The sequence below is a fragment of the Falco naumanni genome, chromosome 19, assembly GCF_017639655.2.
Source record: "Falco naumanni isolate bFalNau1 chromosome 19, bFalNau1.pat, whole genome shotgun sequence".
Taxonomy (NCBI): Eukaryota; Metazoa; Chordata; class Aves; order Falconiformes; family Falconidae; genus Falco; species Falco naumanni.
In genome coordinates, this window is record NC_054072.1 from 97,809 (window position 1) to 117,454 (window position 19,646).

The 19,646-nt window shown below is 61.8% G+C and overlaps 2 protein-coding genes and 1 long non-coding RNA gene across 4 annotated transcripts; all 3 read right to left on the reverse strand.

The window, feature by feature from the left end:
* Positions 1–765: 765 nt before the first annotated feature.
* On the reverse strand, positions 766–2,269 carry LOC121099417. Its single transcript, XR_005831469.1, has 3 exons — positions 1,597–2,269; positions 1,299–1,430; positions 766–996 (listed from the first exon to the last, which is right to left on the reverse strand). It is a non-coding gene; the product is annotated as an uncharacterized LOC121099417 (long non-coding RNA).
* Positions 2,270–9,827: 7,558 nt separating this feature from the next.
* On the reverse strand, positions 9,828–12,169 carry PPIA (peptidylprolyl isomerase A). The gene is made up of 5 exons (XM_040618317.1): positions 12,028–12,169; positions 10,840–10,870; positions 10,648–10,736; positions 10,284–10,456; positions 9,828–10,145 (listed from the first exon to the last, which is right to left on the reverse strand). The coding sequence occupies exons 1-5, from the start codon at positions 12,094–12,096 to the stop codon at positions 10,010–10,012; spliced, it is 498 nt and encodes a 165-aa protein (XP_040474251.1). The 5' UTR covers positions 12,097–12,169; the 3' UTR covers positions 9,828–10,009.
* A 351-nt stretch (positions 12,170–12,520) lies between these two features.
* ZMIZ2 (zinc finger MIZ-type containing 2) lies at positions 12,521–19,633 on the reverse strand. Of its 2 annotated transcripts, none has more exons than XM_040618302.1 (19): positions 19,520–19,633; positions 18,586–18,710; positions 18,373–18,487; positions 18,060–18,262; positions 17,781–17,973; positions 17,446–17,700; positions 17,188–17,361; positions 17,030–17,095; positions 16,782–16,953; positions 16,022–16,166; positions 15,254–15,464; positions 15,062–15,167; positions 14,687–14,802; positions 14,527–14,594; positions 14,364–14,432; positions 13,989–14,233; positions 13,705–13,880; positions 13,375–13,593; positions 12,521–13,257 (listed from the first exon to the last, which is right to left on the reverse strand). In XM_040618302.1, the coding sequence occupies exons 2-19, from the start codon at positions 18,633–18,635 to the stop codon at positions 13,150–13,152; spliced, it is 2,691 nt and encodes an 896-aa protein (XP_040474236.1). In that variant the 5' UTR covers positions 18,636–18,710; positions 19,520–19,633; the 3' UTR covers positions 12,521–13,149. The 2 variants fall into 2 exon arrangements, with proteins under 2 accessions (XP_040474236.1, XP_040474235.1); XM_040618301.1 differs by having other exon boundaries at positions 12,524–13,257; positions 14,687–14,844.
* Positions 19,634–19,646: the final 13 nt, after the last annotated feature.

Below are 19,646 nucleotides of genomic sequence, written 5' to 3' on the forward strand. Positions count from 1 at the left end.
AAAGGCCCACTGGTGCAATAGAGCTCTGTACCGCAAGGGATAGGTGAAACAAAAGTGAAACCTCAAGCAATAAACAGCAAAGATACGCCCTGTGAGGCACAGAAGAAAAGTTCTGCTCCCTGCCTTCTGTGGTGAGCAAAATTAACCCTTCAGAGTTGCAGTCGTTATGAACCCAAAAAAGTCACTTTGGGAAAGTACAGCACTCCTCCCATACAGAAGGTACCAGAAAAAAATTCTCTTGCTGTTGTCCACCCTGCCCTGGCAGCCGTGTGAGGAACAGCACGAAAGTTCTTCTCCCTGCTTTCTGTGGTGAGAACATTGACCCAAACCTTTTGCACTCATGCAGAACTAAAAGAAAAAATAAGTCTTGGGAAAGTGCAGCACAGCTCCCCTGGAGAAAGTGCCAGGAAGGAATTCTCTTGCTGCTTCTCACCCTGCCCTGGCAGCCATGTGAGGCACAGCACAAAAGTTCTGCTCCCTGCTCTTTGGGGTGAGAAAATTGACACAGCACATTTGCAATAATACATAGATTTGGACACCCAGTCATTTCATTCATAATAGGGGGGATCTAGGTGGAATAGACCTTTCCATTTTCTTTCTTCAACGATTTCCTGACTTGATGGTCTCCTTCCCTCCTTCAGGTGCCCACCTTTTCTTTTCTAGTTAGTCAGACTAGATGCCTTTCTCAACACAAACAGAGCATTGCCACTTATTTATTTATTTATTTATTTATTTATTTATTTATTTATTTATCTATCTATCTATCTATTAAGACCTTGTGCTGTTTCACAGGTGCAGCAGCTGTTTCTTGGCTTTCTCCACACCCTGGGCTGGGCCCCTGATGGTCACGGTGTCACTGCCAGAGCCCTTGGTGGGGAAGTGGATGTGGACTCCACCACAGTCCTCCACGATGGAGCGGACGAAGCAGCCTTTGGCACCAATGAGGGAACTGTGCAGTTTGGAAGGAATAGAGACCTCCACCTCTGTGCTGTTGGCCTAAGGGAGGACAGTACCAGCCTCTTGAGTCAAGCTGCAGAAACGTGTTTGCACCCACTCTGCTTACCCTCTAACTCCCACCTTGCTAGGAGCTTTATAGATCTGGAAGAAATGCCTGAGCAGAGGGCTTGGAGACTGGCTACTCCTGACAGGAGCAGCCACAAACTTTGGTTTACGAGTCAAGAACAGACCGACACGTTTGTCTCCACCCTGCCCTCACCCATTACAACCATGTCTGCATCTGTGCCTTCTAGCAACATTGTCAAGTCCCTCAGCTACAAAAGGCCAGTTGCTTCACTAACCAGCTCCTTCTGGATGGCAAGAATCCTGTGGCGAGCAGCCTCGCAGTTGGCCCTCTTGCCTGTGATAACAATTGTCTCCGAGTTGCTGTTCTTTGCTGGGAGATCAATTTTGGTGTTGCTTTCTTTACGGATCTGCCACAAAGGAAAAAAAAAAAATCATCTCAGAAGTCTCCCACGTCAGAAGAAAAGCCCTTGCAGGCTATATATGACATGACCGATGAGCAGGAGAGAGCATCCAGTGGGATTTTGCTGCAGGCAGTGATCATCACGAGCATTTGAGTTAGGAACAATATCTCACCTTCTTGATGTTGGCACCTCCTTTCCCTACGATGTTCTTGTGGAACTGTTTGCAGATGGGGACAGAAATAGAAAAGCTGTTTTCAAGCTAAGGGAGAAAGGAAGGGAGAACTGAAGATTACACTGTCGTGGCAAGTGAGGCCCGACTTCAGGAACTCTGATAAACGAGCTTTTGAAAATAGGCTTAGACCCAAGGAAGTTCTCTGTACGAGGGACTTGTAAGAATAAGCAAAGGCAAGTACGTTCCCCTATAGCCTTCACATAACATTCTGGACTGAGACAGGGAACCGCTGACTTTTTAACTCGTCTGGAGACAAAATGTTCCAATTCATATCCCATGCACAACTCCACCGGGGAAGGTGACAGGAAGGAATTGTGTTGGTAGTTCTCACACTGCCCCGGTAGCCAGATTAAAGGCACCACAAAAATGGAGCTACCTGTTTTCTGGACTGAGATGGGGAACCGCTGATTTTTGGACTCGGCCGGAGACAAAATGTTCCAAACACACCCCATGCACACCTCCACCGGGGAAGGTGCCAGAAAGGAATTCTGTTGGCAGTTCTCACACTGCCCCAGTAGCCAGTTGAAAGACACAACAAAAGTTGTTCTACCTGATTTCTGGACTGAGATGGGGAACCGCTGACTTTTGGACTTGGCCGGAGACAAAATGTTCCAAACACACCCCATGCACACCTCCACCAGGGAAGGTGACAGGAGGGAATTCTGTTGGTAGTTCTCACACTGCCCCGGTAGCCAGATGAAAGGCACCACAAAAGTTGTTCTACCTGATTTCTGGACTGAGATGGGGAACCACTGACTTTTGGACTCAGCTGGAGACAAACTGTTCCAAACACACCCCATCACAACTCCACCAGGGAAGGTGCCAGGAAGGAATTGTGTTGGTAGCTCTTACACTGCCCCGGTAGCCAGATGAGGCCTAGCCGGGCCCCCCAATACCACCCTCACCAGGCAGAGCAGCCCCCAAACCCCCCCGATGGGCTTGAATTCCAGCCTAGCGGGGGCCCCCAGCACTACCATGACCCAGCAGGGCAGCTCCCAAACCCCTACGACGTGCTCGATGGCCACCTAGACAGGCCGTACACCACCGCCCTGACCCGGCAGGGCAGCCACCAAACCCCCCCGACAAGCTCGAGGCCGGCTTAGCAGGGAACCCAACCCCCTCCCTCAGTCTGCAGGGCAGCCACAGAACCCCCAGAGAGGCTCGATGCCACCCTAGCAGGGACCCCCACACTCCCCTCACCAGGCAGGGCAGCCACCGAACCCCCCTGACTGACTCGAAGTAAGCCTAGCGAGGCCACCAACCGCCGACCTCACGCGGCAGGGCGGTCGCCGAACCACGCGGACGGGCTCGATGTCGCCCGAGCGTGGTCCCCCACTGCCGCCCTCACCCTGCAGGACAGCCACCAAACCACCCCGACGGGCTCAAGGCCAGTCTAGCAGGGCCCCCCACCCCCACCCTCACCTGGCAGGGCAGCTACAGAACACCCCCGACGGGCTCGATGCCGTCCTAGCGGGGCCCCCCACCGCCCTCACCCAGCAGGGCAGCCACCGAATCCCCCGGAAGGACTCAATGACGGCCTAGTGGGGACCGCCACTGCCGCACTTATCCGGCAGGAAAACCAACGAACCCCCCCGACGGGCTCAATGCCGTCCTAGCGGGGCCCCCCACTTCTGCCCTGACCCAGCAGGGCAGCCACTGAACCCCCCCGACGGGCTCAATGCCGCCCTAGCCGGGCCACCCACCGCTCCCCTCACCCTGCAGGGCAGACACCGAACCCCCGCAACAGGCTCGATGCCGGCCTAGCAGGGACCCCCACCCCCACCCTCACCCGGCAGGGCAGCTATCGAACCTGCCCGATGGGCTCGAGGCTGGCACGCCACCCTCAGTCGGCAGGGTACCCACCGACTCAATGGTGAAGGCTCAATGTCAGCCTAGCGTGGCCCCCCACTGCCGCCCTCATCCAACAGGGCAGCCACCGAACCCCCCCGACGGGCTTGATGCCGGCCTAGCAGGGCCCCCCACCCCCGCCCTCACCTGGCAGGGCAGCTATCGAACCTGCCTGACGGGCTCGATGCGCAGGGACATGCAGCCTGTGGGGCAGAGGGTCTCGCCTGGACCAAGAGCCATAGCCCCAGCCCCATCAGCAGATGAAGCACTAGCATCCCTGTCACCACCTGCTGTCCTGGGTTGTAGGCAGGGGGACAGGGAACAGGCACAGGGGGGAGCCTCACCCTGCAGGGATGCTGCACCACCTGCCCCGGGGCCCCCAGGGGCCCTGGCACCCCCTGCCAGACAGTGGCCTGGGCCATCTGGTAGTTGATGGTGTGGAGCTGGGCAGGCTCAAAGGAGACCAGCAGCCCCGGTTCAGAGGGCAGCAAACCCGCAGTGACCAGTGGTGGAATGGCCCAGTGCAATGAAGCTCACACCAGGCACCTCTGATGCCATCACAGCTGGAGAAGGAACCTCTCTGTTGGGGGGAGCAAGAGGGGTGATGGGACGAGATATTGGCAGGCAGAGCCAGTGGGGGTGTGACCTGGCAGTCAGGGGCCCCACGAGGAGCAGGAGCCTGCTGCTGTACCTGCTCTGGTGTTGGTCAGTGGGGGTTTGTTGTGGACAAACAGTGTTCTGGGGGGTCCATCCCCACGGCGATCTTTCTGCCAGAACCTGCTTCAGCCACCCTTGCGATGGTTTCATTCTTCATACTGGAACTTCCCACCTCAATGATTTCCCATCCTATTGAACTCAGCGATGGTTTCTCATCCCTGTGATGGTTTCCTATCCCACCAGTTTCCCACCCCCATGATTTCCTATCCCAAGCATGCTTTTTGTGGGGAGGTGAATTTCCTATCCAGGGGGAATGGGTGAGGCCAATACTGGTGGCTCTACAATGCCAACACATGTGTGCTACCTCAACACCACTAATGGGGGGGGGAGTGGAGGGGTGGGGAGCATGTAGCCATTCCTGGAGTTGTCTTGCTGCAGTTCCTTATCTCTAATGCCACATAAGGGGGGGGTTCACAGAGGTGTCAGAAGGACTGGGGTGCTGGTGTGATCTGTGTAGTCCAGAGGCTGTTCTTAATGTTTATTGACAGGGAGGAAAAGAGTTCATAAAACTAGGGTGAGGCTGCATTTGGGGTGTTCATCTGCTCAGACCAGGTGTTTTCCTTCCCAGGTGCATCAGGTCAGGGTGGGGTGGGGTGGGTGGTGTGATGCAGTGTCCTGGTTTCAGCTGGAATTGCATTAATTTTCTTCTTAGCAGCTGGTGCAGTGCTGTGTTTTGGCTTTGGTGCGAGAGCAATGTTGATAACAACTGATGGTTTTAGCTGTTGCTAGGTAATGTTTATAGTAAGGCAAGGACTTTTCCAGCAAGAGGGCTGGAGGTGCACAGGGAATTGGGTGGGGACACAGCCAGGAGATCTGACCCAAACTAGCTGAAGGGCTATTCAATACCATAGAATGTCATGCTCAGTATATAAACTGACCAGGGCCTGCCAATCGCTGTTGGGGACTGGTTGGGCACCGGTCAATGGGTGGTGAAAATTACATTGTGCATAACTTGTGTTCTTTTCTCCCTTCCCTTTGGATTTTCTTTCTCTCCCCTTCTCCCTCCTTTTCATTATAAATATTATTACTAATACTATTGGTTTTATTTTATTTAAATTATAAATTTTTTCTTATCTCAGTCCTTGAGTTTTACATTACTTCCTGATCCATCTCAATCCTTGAGTTTTACATTCCTTCCTGATCCTCCTCCCCATCCCTTGGGGAGGGAGAGAGCGGCTGCATGGTATTTAGTTGCCAGCTGGGGTTAAACCATGACACAGGAGTATCCTTTCTTCTTCAGGGTGGGGGCAGTCCTCCTCCTTGCAGTGAGCTGGGGTCCTTTAGTTGTGCTGACTGAACCATGACTGTGCAGCATACAATGTCAACTAGATGTACGTCTATCTATCTGCCTATCTTAAGGAATTTTACCCAATTTTATACTCTTTTAAGATAAATTGGTGCGATAGAGAATGAGGCATTTGTAAGAGAGCCCCTGGGGTGCCCTTTGTGGGGGTCCCCAGGAGGTACTCGTGGAGGTTGTTCAAAGTGTGGGGAGGAGGGTGCTGGTACTGGTGGTTATGGTAGAAGGGTGGAGTGGGGTGGGGGTGCTGTTCCTGGGGATGCTAGGAGCAGCCCAAGGTGGGGGACCAGGGCAGGCAAGGGTCCCCAGGCCAGGGAAAGGGGGCAGTGCTGTTTGTTCATCTCCATTTGAGCTGAAGGCCTTGACCCAAGATGAACTTCAGTTTCTCGGCATAATTGTCACACTGCAGTGCTTTGCCCCAGTCTAAAGTCATCCACCAGTCCTGGAAACCCTCAGCTGAACAGTCCCAAAGCAGCAAGGGCCTGAGCACATTCTGGTTTGGCTTGGTATAACTTGTGTGTGTCTGCATCTGCCTTTGCACATTATCTGCATCTTTCTCTGTGAAGGGATGACCTCTGGGAGGTTCCGCAGCACGGACCTCCTCCCTCCATCGACCTGTTGCAGTGCACCGGCATTCCACGCCTGCTGTTCCACTCCCTTTCCTCTCAGAGCTGTGCTCAAGACCTTCATCCAAAGGAGAGCTGTTAGGCTCGTGACCTCATGAAGAAAATCCAAGAGCACAAGGATGAACTGGGCCTGATGGTGGACCTGATGTCCAGAACTTGCTGCTGTGGGCCAGAGGTCACCCTTGGTCTTGCCATCAGGACAGCAAAGCTCTGCAACGTTTACGTGCCACTTCCCGGGGAGCACCAGCAGGGCCATGCTGGGGGTCCGTCCCGGGCGCAGAGAAGCACCATGGGGCAGCGGGCAGGTGTCCTTCCCTGCAAGGGCTGCCAGTGCAAGGGGCCTGCCGCAGCTCGCCTCAGCGCAGCTGGGCTCTAAGAGTGTCCCCCACGGGTGCTCAGACCCTGAAGGAGGCCAAGGAAGATGGAAGGCCTGGAGGCCGGGCAGGCTCGGGCGGGAGCTCCTGGGGCACACGGCGTGCCGCCGCTCCCGCAGCCCCCGGCCGCAGCCTGAGCGTGACACGGGAGGGGTGAGAGGGACGGGAGCCGAAGGAAACACCGGGGGGTCGAGCAGGAGCGCCCAGGACCCCCGCCCCGGCCTCAGAGGCCTCCCCCGCGCCGAGCCGGTGCGGCAGCCGCAGCCCCAGCGCCCACCCCCCGGTGCAGCGCAGAACCTCTTCCCCCGAGCTTCCTTGCCAGCACCGAAAGGCCCCGCCGTGCCGCCGGTGCCGCGCGGAAAGGCGTCCCCGACAGCGCCTCCATTTGGCAGAGGGCGGCATCGCCCGGGTGCGGGACCTGCCTCGGGGCGGGCGCCGTCACCGCGCCCTCGGCGGAGCCCGGCTCCGGGAAGGACCCCCGCCACCTCGGGGACCCGGGGAGAGGTGCCGGGACGGAAAGTGTTGCTTGGTGCTTCCCTGCCCATGGCGGCCCTGTCCCCCGCCGCCAGCGCTGGGCCTCGGCGCTGCCTCGGGCACCTCGCGATGGCCGCGCTGCAGCCGAGGGCGGGCGGCAGCAGGTGGGAAGGCGGCTGAGGCGGTCAGTGGCATTTTTGCCTCAGTCTCCACTGGCAGCCCCGCATCCCACACTCCTCGAGTGAATGCACCATAAGGCAGGGACTGGGGGGGGGGGGGGGAGGGGGGGAAGGGGGGGGGCAAATTCCCTCCCCCTGCAAGAGAAGATCAGGTTCGAGACCATCTGAGGAACCTGCACATACGTAAGTCTATGAGGCCTGACAAGGTGCATCCCGGAGTCCCGAGGGAATTGGCTGATGCAGTTGCCAGGCCAGTCTTCAGGCCATTTGAAAGGTCACAGTGGACAGGTGAAGTCCCTGGTGGCCGGAAAAAGGGAAAATGCACCCATTTTTAAAAGTGTAGCAAAGAGGACCCTGGGAACTCTCAACCTGTGCCTAGGAAGATCACGGAGCAGATCCTTCGAGAAGCTATGCTGAGGCGTGTGGAGGACGGGGTGATTTCAGACAGCCAGCATGGCTTCACCAAGGGCCAGTGCTGCCTGACTAACTTAGTGGCCTTCTATGATGAAGAGACTGCCTCTGGGCAACAGAAGAGCTAAAGGTGTCATCCATCTAGACTTGTGCAAGGTCTTTTGACACAGCCTGCCCCATCCCCGCCCCCAGCATCCTTCTCCCTAAACTGGAAAGATAGGGATTTGATAGATGGACTATTCGGTGGATAAGGAATTGGCTGGATGGCTGTGCACTCCAGAGAGTCGTGGTCAGTGGCTCAGTGTCTGGACAGAGATCAGTGACAAGTGGTGTCCCTCAGGGGTCTGTACTGGGATCAGCACTGTTTAGTATTTTCACCAGTGGCGTAGACAGTGGGATCAAGTGCACCCTCAGCACATTTGCAGATGGCATCAAGCTCAGTGGTGCAAGTGTAAGCTGACATGCCTGAGGGATTGGATGCCATTCAGAGGGACCAGGACAAGCCCCTTGAGAAATGAGCCCATGTGACCTCATGAGGTTCAACAAGGCCAAGCGCAAGGTCCTGCATTTGGGTCAGGGCAACTCCCGGTATCGATATCCCGGCAGGGGGATGAAGGGATTGAGAGCAGCCCTGCCGAGAAGGACTTGCGGGGTATGATGGGTGAAAAGCTGGACATGAGCACTCATGGCCCAGAAAGCCAACTGAATCCTGAGCTGCAACAAAAGCAGCATGGGCAGCAGGCCAAGGGAGGGGATTCTCCTGCTCTATTCCACTCAGGTGAGACCCTTCCTGGAGTCCTGCATCCAACTCTGGAGTCCTCAGTACAGGAGAGACGTGGCCCTGTGGGAGCGAGTCCAGAAGAGGCCCCAAAGATGATCGGGGGCTGGAGCTCCTCTCCTGTGAGGAAAGGCTGAGGGATTTGGGGTTGCTCAGCCTGGAGAAAGCTCTAGGGAGATCTTACAGTGGCCTTCCAGTATCTAAAGGCTTATATATAAGGGGGGCTTATAAGAAAGGCAGGGACAGACCTTTTAGCATGGTCTGTAGCAACAGGACATGGGGTAATGGTTTGAAACTTACGGAGGGTAGATTCAGACTAGATATCAGGAAGAAATATTTTATGATGAGGGTGGTGAAGCACTGGCACAGGTTGCTCAGAGGCTGTAGATGCCCCATCCTGGGAAACACTGAAGGTCACATTGAACAGGACTCAGACCAACTTGATATGATTGAAGATGTCCCTTATTACGGCAGTGGGGTTGGACTACCCGGCCTTTAAAGGTCCCTTCCAGCCAAAGCCATTCTGTGACTCTGTGAAGAGCCCAGATACAAACTGGCCAGATATCACCTCACTGACACCTCACCCTCACCACAGCCCAGCTCTACAATGGACTCCACCATGCAGTGCGGTGCAGGGAGCCTATGGGATGCCGCAGCTCTGCATGCAGGCAAAGGTGTTCAGCTTCAGGTACAGGCAGGAGATTGTAGCTCCCAGCACAGGCAGAAGCGCAGGCAGCAGGGCACAGCTCCCAGCAGTTGGTTTCAGGCAGGGAGCAGCTCCAGCTGGAGGTAGGGGTGGTTGTGAGCAGGGAGTACAGGCAGTGGCAACCACTACAGGTGCTGTGGGTGCACCCCACAAGAGGGCACCGGGGGAACAGCCCACCCTCGCTGGGCCCAGAGTAGTGAAGTCTTACTCTCACCCAGGCAGCCTTCAAACTGGGAACACCGGGGTCATCCTAGAACTGGGCACCATTGGAACCAGCAACACCAACCACCCCAGCACAAGTTGCAACTGAACCGAGACTCTTAACAGAGCTGTGCACCCCCAAACCAGGACCATTGGCATCCCCTCAAACACAGAGCTGCCGCCAAACTGGGTTGGTTCAACTGCGAACACTGGAATCCTCCCAGACCCAGACTCTGCTTTACTGGGAGCACTAGGATGCCCACGTTACCACAGCCCAAGCCAGCCAATGCCATCTGTTCATGCAGGTTCCCATGGGACCCTAAAGTCTGGGGGCACCACCACTTTCATGCCAGAGGGACAGGTTTATGTAGCTGCAAGGGGGGCAGGGGCTACATCAGTGGGTAGGTGAAGGGGGTCCCAAACTGTTTTAGGACCAGCTGCCTGCACCTATTCCCTCTGGAGCCTACCAAGGACACGACATGGCCACACTGCAAGGGGCCTTCATGCTCCCCCCACACACCACCCACCCCAGTAAGGGGGGAAAAGAAGGGGTCCACTGTGGTTTAACTCGTTTTATTTAGACTCATAAAGGTAACTGCGGCCCAGCTGGACCATGCACATGGGGCTGAAACCCAGTAGAAACGCAGCAGTAAGTCAGGAGCAGGGTGGGATGGTGTGAGCTGCAGCAGGGCACAGTGCTCATGCTGCCTAAGGAAGGGTCAGTTGCTAAGAGAAGGGTTTATGAGAGCTGCCCGCAGTCGGTAATGGTGATCTTCTTGCTTGTTTTGCCATCTTTGGAGCCACAGCGCTCCATAGCCTCCACCACATTCATCCCCTCCTTGACACGGCCAAAGACAACGTGCTTGCCATCCAACCTGCAGCGAAAGCACTGGTCACAACTGGCACCTACTGTCCCCACACAGGTACCTCAGCACCAAGCCTGGCATGTCACCCTCCCCACCAGGGTGGGTGCCAGGGACCCCCTAAGCTTGCCCTCCCACAGCCCAACTCACCATTCAGTCTTGGCAGTGCAGATAAAGAATTGAGAGCCATTTGTGTTGGGGCCAGCATTGGCCATGGACAAGATGCCAGGGCCTGTGTGCTTCAGGATGAAGTTCTCATCGGGGAACTTCTCCCCATAGATGGATTTGCCACCAGTGCCGTTGTGGCGTGTGAAGTCACCACCCTGCAAAAAAGCGGCATTCAAGGTCACAGGCACAGGAGAAGACTCTCAAACCAGGTGCAACAGCCCCAAAGAGGCTGCAGACGGAGCCGCCTTCCCACCCCCAAATATGCCAGCACCCAACTCTGAAACACACACAAGCACCAGAACCACTGCAGCAGGGAGGTGGGTGTGTTAGGAGGGGTACCACGCACCTGGCACATGAACCCAGGAATGATTCTGTGGAAGCAGGACCCCTTGTAGCCAAATCCCTTCTCGCCAGTGCTCAGGGCACGGAAATTTTCTGCAAAAGAGGAAAATCACGATGAATGGTTTATTTCGTCTCAATTTAGGGAGAACGTTAGGGTCTGCTGCAGCTGCAGCATGGCTAATGCCACTTTACCAACCTGCTGTCTTGGGCACCTTGTCTGCAAACAGCTGCAAAAAGAGAAGAAGCCATTAGTCAGGTTGGGGTGAAGACAGGCCACTGTCCCCACTCCACAGGGCGCTCCCAGCCCATGGGGATCCCCTCCCTTCCCTGTCTGGAGCCCAGGGACCTCCTCTGGGAGGTCGGATCTCACCCCTGTCTGCTACTGCACAACACTTCCCACCTCAGTTTCACCTGGAAACCCTGGACTAACAGACAGGGCACCCAAACGAGTTTAGCTCGGGGGACAGATGCACGCACTTGTTCTGCTAGCTGGGATTAAATCAGAAACCCCCATTTCACTCGAGCCTTGCCCGGCAGAGCACACGCCGCCTCCCATTCGCTGCAGGAGAATCTCGGGCAGCGAGCAGCCATCTGCGTGGCAAGGGGCAGCCCGGCAGGGAGCAGCCGCAGCGCGGCCATTCCCGGAGCAGCGCCCAGCCAAGCCAGGGATGCTCCGCGGGGCGAGAAATGCTTCCCCCGCAGCGACAATCCCGCGGCGATCCGGCTTCCGCTGCTCTCGCTCCCCGGCGGCCTCCCCACACCCGGGGGGCACCACGGGCGCCCTAGAAGCGACCCCCGCAGCGGGGTCGGGGCGCGCCGCGATGTGCCCCTGGGGCGGCTGCCGCCTGCCGAGGGGCGGCCCCGTTCGGGGGGGACTGGGACAAAATGGCGGCGCGGGCAGCCGCGGCCCCGATCCCGCGGCAGGGGAAGCCACCGCGGCACCCCCGCCCCGCCCCGGGCCGCCGGACCCCCTTCCCCCCCCCCCCCCCGACTACCCGGGCGCGGCGAGGCGGCCAGTGACAGGGGGCTGGGGCTGCCCGCCGTTGGCAGGGCGGCCGGGACACGCGTTGCGGCGCGGCCGGGCCGGGCTACCCCCGGGCGACGGCACACCCTGGGCTGGCAGCGTGCCGCCGCTCCCCGGGCGAGCCGCGCCGTGCCGCATCCTCCGCCGCGCTCAGCCCGCAGCGGGGACGGCGCGGCGGGTCCGGGGGCTGCGGTGGGTCCTTTGTTCCCTCCCCGCCGCGGCCCGGAGCGCGCTCCCCCCTCGCCCCGCGGGGGCTGCGGCCACATGGAGGCCCCCCACCGCCCCGGCGTGGCGTCCCCGCCCCACCCCCCCGTGCCCCGGCGAGGAAATGGCGGCAGCGCCCCCCCCCCCCCCCCCAACCTCGAAGGTGACGCGGCCCAGGGGCTCGCCATTAGCGGCGATGTCGAAGAAGACGACGGGGTTGGCCATGGCGGGGTAGGAGCGGGTCGTCAGCGGCAGCTCCGTGCGGCGGGCGCGGCGCAGCAGAAAGAGACCAACCGCCCGCCGCGCGTTATATAGGGCCAGGCATGGCCCACCCCCTCCGCAGCGCCGGCCAACGGCTGCTGGCGTTGTGGCGGAGCGACGGGCTGGGCGGCCAATCGGCAGCGCCGCCTTCCGAATGAAGGGGGGGGAAGCGGGGGCGAGGGACGCGCGGGTCTGGCGGCTCGGCAGGGCGCGGCGCGCATGCGCACTGCTGCGGGGTGGGGGCGGGCGGGGGCATGGGGCCCGGCGCGCCGAGCGGCGTGGGGCGGCCAGGAGGTGTGAGGCAGGGCAGGGGTCTGTGGGGGTGGCCCCAGCTATTGGACCGCGTGGGTTCGGAGGTGGTCGGCCCCCCCGGTCCCGCAGCCGCCCTGGAGAAAGACCCGAGACGCCCCCAACCCGCTCCCGGCAAGGCCACCCACGAGGGACGCCCTGCCCCGGGGGATGGAGTGGAGCGTGGGGCCAGGGCCCCAGCAGGGTGACAAAGGAGCCAGGGGCACACGCGGGGGGTGTGGCCTGGCCAGCGACAGGCGTGATCCCCGCCGAAACGAAATCCTTTAATAGCCAGCGATGAGCAGACGGTACAGGGAGCTCGACGGCGGGGGGGGGGGGGGCGGGGGAGGGCCGTGGGCCAGTCGGGGGGCCAAACCCCACACCCCCCCGGCCCAGCACGTATGTTACACAGGGAAGCAGCGTATGCACATTTATACAGGGGGCGTGGGCTGTCCCCGTGGTGACGTGCTTGCCTTTAAATACGGGGGGGGGGGGGGGGGGGGGTCGTCTTGGGGGGCAGGGGGCCAGTAGTGTTTCTACACTATGTACAGCCTTGTGCTTCTGGGGGGCTGAGCCTGTCCATCTGTCCATCCCATCACATCCCTTCTGGGCAAGCCCCCTTATAGGTGGGTGTCCCGGCTCTGCAGCAGGCAGGGGCATGCCAGTGCTGCACCCCCGGCCCCGTGGCGGGGGGGGGGGACACGGACCCCGTGGGGCAGCAAGGATGGCTCAGTTGTTCTCGAAGAGGGAGAGGAGGTCGTCATTGCTGCTGCTGGGGAGGTCGGGGGGGCCCAGGTAGGAGAGCAGCTCGTCAGGGTTCGTCAGCTCGGGCAGGAGCTGGGGGTGGCAGTGTGTGATGACCGGGGCCCCCCCAGCTCCTCCCCACCCACCCTGTGGCAGCCGGGGTCCCAAACCGGCAGTGGGACCCCCAGCCGCACTCCCCAGGGTACTCACGTCGAGGGCAGGCTCCGACCCGTCGCCCGCCCCGGCCATGCCGGGCGCAGGGGGGAAGGCGAGGTCGGCGGCGTGCGCGGGGCCGGGGGGGCCCAGGGGGAGCCGCGCCGGCGTGCTCCGGTGGTGCAGCGGCTGGCCCGGCGAGCTGCCCAGGGCTGGGTTGTGCAGCCCCGGCTGCACCGGGGGATGGGATGGCTCCATCCGCCCTGGCGGGGGCAGCTACAAGGACAAAGCGTGGCAGTGAGACCCTCCCTCCGCTGGGACCCCCCCTGGTCCCACCACGGAGAAACACGGGGTCCTGAGGGAACCCCCACCCTCAGCCCAGCTGACCTGTGCAGGGAGAGGGGGTGCAGGGGGTTTCTCAGGGGCCAGGAGGCCGCCAGGGATGTCGGACTGGTAGGAGATGGGGGGGGGTCCTGGTGTGAATTCGCTCACTGTTGGTGTGGTGGGGGCGCCAGGGGGGGGAAATGGCTCTGGGAAGCCCCCTGGTCCTGGAAAGCTGGAACCTGCAGGAGGAAAGGATGTGATTGGGGGGGGAGGGGGGGGGAGGGTGGCACGGACACATGACACAACACCGACAGGGCCCATCCCTGTCCTCCCTGCGACCCCAATACCTGGGGCGCTATAGTCGGCAGCAGCACCCGCCGGCGGGAGCGGCAGCGTCGGGAAGGGTGCGGAGCCAGGCCCCAGCGCTGCGATCATCTCCATGATGTTGGGCAGCACCATGTGCGTGGGACTGAGCGTCCGGCAGCGCTTCAGTGCTGGCCCCTCTGGCTCCTCCTTGACATGGACATCAGGTTTGACTGGGACAGGTTTCCAGCTGCAGGTCGGGTCAATGGTGATCTCCTCGTGCTCCGAGCTGGGGGTGGCAGGATAGTGAGCGGCAGGGGGGCTCATGTTGGGGGTCAGGGGATCAGGGATCAGCTGCACAGCCCCCCAGGGTGGCACAGTGACAGTCACAGATGGAGAGACAGAGTGGGAACACTTACTTCTGGATGTAGATCAGGATGCCCAGCATGTACTGGTCCACCTCCAGCCCCTCCAGCAGGGCTGTTTTACTGCAGGCAGGGAGAGGCAGGGTGAGGGCAGGGAACCCAACCCCCACTCCAGGCAGGGAAACCAGGGCACGGCCCTGCTGGGGCCCCCACTCACTTGCAGACAGGACACCGCCAGGTCCCCCTCTCACAGTTGAGCTGCAGGTAGGACTCCAAGTCAAAGCACTGTGGAGGAGGAGGAGCAGCGGCTGAGCTGGCAGAAGTGGGAGACACCGGGTGGGGGACATCTCCCAGCCCTGTGCCACCATCCCCCCTACCTGTATGTGCCGGCAGTCATGGCCCCTGGCCGGGAGCTGAATCCTCCGGAAGGTGATGGGGCACTTAAGGGACACCTTGATGGCCGTCTGCTCCACGCCATCCTCGCCATTGGGCCCTGGGGTCCCCGGGATGGTTCCGCTGCTGAAGTTGCGCTTGACTGGGGAAGGGGGGGGGGGGGGGGAAGCGGGGCAAGGGGCACCAAGGGTCAGAAACAGGACACCTGGGATGGGGGTGGCACCGTGGTGGCACCTGGGCATGGCATCCCATCATCCCAATCATGCTTCAGCCCCCAACCAGGGTGTCCTACCACCATGCTGCAGACCCCCCCATCCCCCAGGACCCAGTGGGCTGGGGGTGCTGGCCATGGAACTCACTTTTGGCGATGCAGTGCTCGGCAGGGAGCAGGCGCTTCTTGATAAGACCCTGCAGCACCGAGCGCACCGAGGGCCGGTGCACCAGCTGCAGGACGAAGAGATGGGACTGCAGAGATACGGAGAGGGAAAAGGCTGAGCTGCGGCCCCAGCCACAGCCCCCAGCCTTGCCATGGGACCCCCCTGGTGACTTACGCAGCAGCAAGCAGTGACAGTGATCTGGATGGTGTTCCTGCCAGGCTGGCAGACGTGCTTCAGGTAGAGTGGCTTGTGGGAGGTCTTGTTGTCACCGCGCTCGATGGTGAGCGGCGTGGCGTTGACACTCACCTGCACAGAGGCCGGCCAGTTGGTGTTCATCTGCCGGTCCTCGTGGTGGTAGCACTTGAACTGCAGCTCCAGGTCAGGCCTGGTGGGGCGGGCAGGGGTGTGGGCAGGGGGGCGGGCAGGGCACGTGCCCGCACACAAGCCGCTGCACCGAGTACCACCGCACTGTACAGCACCGTGCACCATCACACCGCACAGCACTGTGACAAAGCGCACCAGGCGCCACTACGCAGTGCCGTGCCACGACAAGCCAGGCCACATACCACCACACCATATGGTGCCATGCCATGCCAGGCCACACGCTGACCCACCACACACGCAGCACTGTGCCATGCTACGGCGTAGAGGGTACCACTGCACCCTACAGCACCGTGCCGTGTTGAACCACACCACATCCTGCCACACCAAGCCACACCACATGCTGTGGTGCGATACAGCACTGTGCCAGGCTGCACCGTGCCATGTACCACCACACCACGCAGCACTGTGCGGGGAGAAGCTATGCTGCGTAGCACTGCACCACTCCACGCCACACCGTGCTGTGCCATGCCGTGCTGCACGGCACTACACCAAGCAAGCGCTGCGTGAGGTAGGGCAGCAGGACACCACCCGTGCCATACAGCCTCCCGCTCTCCCCACCTCATCATGAGGGTCTTGTAGACAGAGTCGCGCAGCTGGAAGACGTGGTTGCTGACAGCCAGGTTGTGCTGCAGGCGGAATGGCTCCAGCACCACACCATCCCGCACCGGGAAGGTCAGCCGCAGCTCCTCCCCCGGGGCTGGCCCTGCCAGGGACACCCTCAGCAAGGACCCCTGCAGCAGGGACCCCCTGTGCCCCGCCCCTGCCCCACCAAGCCCCGCCCATGGAGGACCCGCCCTGCAGGAAGCCCCACCTACTCCAGGGCACCCCACCCCATGCAAAAAAGCCCCTCCCACTACAGCCAGCCCCACCCACCCAAGAAGCACCGCCCACTGAAGACCCCTCACACTCTGGGACATCCCACCCTCTCCAAGAAGCCCCTCCCACCCCGAGGCTCCATCCTTGCAGAAGCCCCTCCCACCCAAGCCGCCATTGACTGAAGCCCCTCCCACCAGCCAGTCCCGCCTTCATAAGCCCCTCCAACTGTCACAATCTGCTCTCCCATTGGCCAATGGCTTTGAGGCCGGCCCCCAGCCCCTGCACACCCCGGCTGTGGCCACACCCCCTTTGCTTAAGCCCCACCCCTTTCCTTAGAAGCCACCCCCTGGCACCCTGCCCTTAAAGGGGCACTGGCCACCAAGCTGCCTGCAGTCACATCCACACTAATGACCTGGGGCATTGCTGGAGGAGGGTGAGGTGTCTCTATAATGTGCCCCCTCCCCCAGCCCCGGCAGCCCCAACCCCTGCTGGAGACACCTACCCGAGGGGGATGGGTGCAGGGAGGTGACACTGGGCTTCATGTCTGGCAGGAAGGGCGACTTGACATCCTGACCCGGGGATGCGTAAGAGGGGATGCCACTACCTGGCGTCATGGGCGGCGTGGGGTTCCCAGCCAGTGGTGAGCTGGGGTACCCTGGCAGCGACCGGCCTGGCTGCGGAGGCACCGTGCACCTTCAGCACCCATCCGGGACGCCATTGCCCCCCACCCCCACCAGAGCTGAGACTCACCCCATTGATGGCCGCCTGGCTGTAGGTGCTGAAGCCGGTGCTCTGTCCATTGAACTGGTCGGCTGGCTGCAGAAGGAGGAAGGTCCCCAGGGGCTGGCACCAGAGGATGGCAGACACCCGGCTGCCCTGCGCCGTGCCCCCTGTCCCCGCTGTGGTACCTTGTAATAGGGTCCAGCATTGCCTGAGGTAGAGAGGTACTGGCCCATGCCTTGCTGCAGCCTGTGGCCAGGGTAGGAGGCGGACGGAGCAGAGGGCTGGGGGGCGCTGGGGGCATACTGGGCACCAGCCGCAGCATACTGCCCGCCCTGGAGGTACTGCTGTGCCGGGTACCCCTGCAGGGCAGGGGAGGTCAGCGCTGGCAGGGGCACAGGGGACAGTCATAGCAGGCTGCGGCCCCCGCCGGTGCAGATGCTCACCTCGTTGGAGTACGCCCGCTTGAGGCTCTGGCGAGGGAGCTGCTGGCTCGGGGGGGGGCCAGGATAGGCATGCTGGGGCATCCGCTGCCCGCCATAAAGGGGGCTGGTGCCGGGCACCCGTGCAGGGCTCATGCTCACAGGGGAGACACCGGAGGGAGCCATAACACCCGCCATGCCAGCTGGGCTCATGCTGGCAGCGCCACGGGGTCCAGCATGAGGCAGGAACTGGCTGCTGAAGGGCTGCCCAGCGCCTATCTGCAGAAGGGAGAGAGGGGGGTCATGGCACAGCAGGGGCAGCTGCCAGCTCCCTGGCTCTGCCATGGCTGGGCTCTTACCGTGCCGTACTGGCTCAGCTCCTGGCTCTGCTTCTCTTGCAGTGCCGCCACCGTCGCTGTAGCCGTGGCCGTGGCTGTGGCAGCAGCGGCAGCCACAGCAGCAGCAGCAGCTGCCTGGGTGAAGTCAGTGGGGGGCCGGCTGGCGTGTGAGGGGAGCCCCATCCCGCCGGGGCCACCAGGGCTGCCAGCATAGCTGGAGGACAGAGAGGCGGGGAAGGGGTGTGCAGCAGCCCTGCTGTAGGGTACGTCCCAGGGTTGGGAGTGCAGGGCCAGCCTTACCTGGCAGTGAAGCCCGGCCCACTGGGGTAGGTGCTGCGGCCATAGACGCCTGGCTGCACATACCCCTTCCCGGGTGCCCCCTCGGCAAAGGGCTGCTGTGGCAGGAACGGCGGTGAGCTCATGCCTGAGCCAGTGCCAGCCATACTGGGCAGCAGCGGGGTGCTGGAGCTGCTCCCCCCGGGGCCTATGGGGCTGCCAAAAACCTGGGGAGTGGACGGCAGTTGTTGGGGGAGTGGTAGGTGTGTCAGGCAGAGGCAGCCGTGCCCAACTGCTGGAAGGTCTGTGGGGTGGGGGACAAAGATGCTGCAGGTACCTGGCTCTGGGAGGTGTTGCTGACACCCCAGACAGTGGTTACCACGGAGAGGGATCCCGCTGGCTGATTGGTGCTCGGTTGCCAAGGAACAGCCTCATATGCAAATGAACCATCACTAGAAAGAAAAACAAATTAATTAAGATGAAGGCCTGGAGGGACGGAGGCCAGGGGCCAGGGTGGCAGCGGGTGCAGCCTCAGGGTACCAGCGCTCACCCGTGCGGCGTGGGCGGCAGGGAGGGTTTCATGGGGTTCATGGAGTTCATCAGTGGCGGGCGGGCGCAGGCTGGGTCTTCCGAGGCTACGGCAGGCGCTGCGGGACGGTGTCACCGTCACCGGGGCTGCAGGAGGCAGAGGAAACGGCGGGTGAGGGGGCGGCCATCCCCAGGAGATGCAGGGGACCAGGGACCCCGCGCGGCGGGGGAGGAGGGGGGCCAGAGCCTGCATGGTCCGGCCTCCGTCCGGCACCGGGACTTGGCGTCCTGCCCGGGTCTGGCACGGGGTGCCGGCCGGTACGTGCCTGCCCCCGCAGCCCCGAGGGGGGTCTGTGGCCACGCAGAAAGGCCCCCCTGCCCCGTGCCAGCCCACCGCGGCATCCACAGAAAAATTCCCGTGGGCACAGCCCCCGCGGCCGTGGGCTTTCCCCCACGCTTGCGGGTGGGGGGAACCGTGGGGACTTTCCGAGGCGACACCCGGGGGAGTGGAACGCGGCCCCACCGGCATCGCCCCCCGCCGCGGGTATTCCCCGGCGCAGCAGCGCGGGGGGGGGCCGCGGGGTCACCCCGCAGCTTTCGGTTCCCCCCGACCCCGCGGGAGGGCGGCGGGGACGGGGCCACCACAGGGAAGGGAAGGGGGCGCCCGCGCCGCGCCAGGCTCGGCCTGCCCCAGTCCCCGGGCGTCCCCTCGCGGCGCTGACACCCCTCGCCCCCCCCTTCCCCTGCCCGCGGGCCCTGTGGCACGCAGGGGACAGGCCCCGGGGCCGGTCTGGGTCGGGCCGCCACCGCCCCCCACTGCCATGGCACCCCCCCCCCCGGGCGCGGTGGGACAGGGGGCGCGGTGCCATCTTCAGCGGCGGCGCGGGTCTGCGCGCAGGGACCCGCCCGGGGCTGCCCGCCCCGTCCCCGCCCGCCCCGGCGCTGCCCGCACTCACCGTCGGAGCAGCCCAAAATGGCCCTGGCGGCGCCGGGCGCGCGCGGCTGCGCGGAAGCTGCGCGGGATTTTCAGCCCGCGCGCGGCCCCGGCTCCATGACGGCCGCGGCAGAACGGGTGGGGGGCGG

What these genes read in the sequence shown, in the direction of transcription:
- PPIA (XM_040618317.1), bottom strand. Translation starts at nt 12,096, where the DNA reads ATGGCCAACCCCGTCGTCTTCTTCGACATCGCCGCTAATGGCGAGCCC. An exon ending in TGGGCCGCGTCACCTTCGAG is followed by an intron (nt 10,871 to 12,027) that starts GTTGGGGGGGGG and finishes CTCTTTTTGCAG; the next exon opens with CTGTTTGCAGACAAGGTGCC. An exon ending in CAAGGTGCCCAAGACAGCAG is followed by an intron (nt 10,737 to 10,839) that starts GTTGGTAAAGTG and finishes CCTCTTTTGCAG; the next exon opens with AAAATTTCCGTGCCCTGAGC.
- ZMIZ2 (XM_040618301.1), bottom strand. Translation starts at nt 18,635, where the DNA reads ATGAACTCCATGAACCCCATGAAACCCTCCCTGCCGCCCACGCCGCAC. An exon ending in AGCTGAGCCAGTACGGCACG is followed by an intron (nt 17,701 to 17,780) that starts GTAAGAGCCCAG and finishes TCCCTTCTGCAG; the next exon opens with ATAGGCGCTGGGCAGCCCTT. An exon ending in GGTCGGAGCCTGCCCTCGAC is followed by an intron (nt 13,258 to 13,374) that starts GTGAGTACCCTG and finishes TGCCACCCCCAG; the next exon opens with CTCCTGCCCGAGCTGACGAA.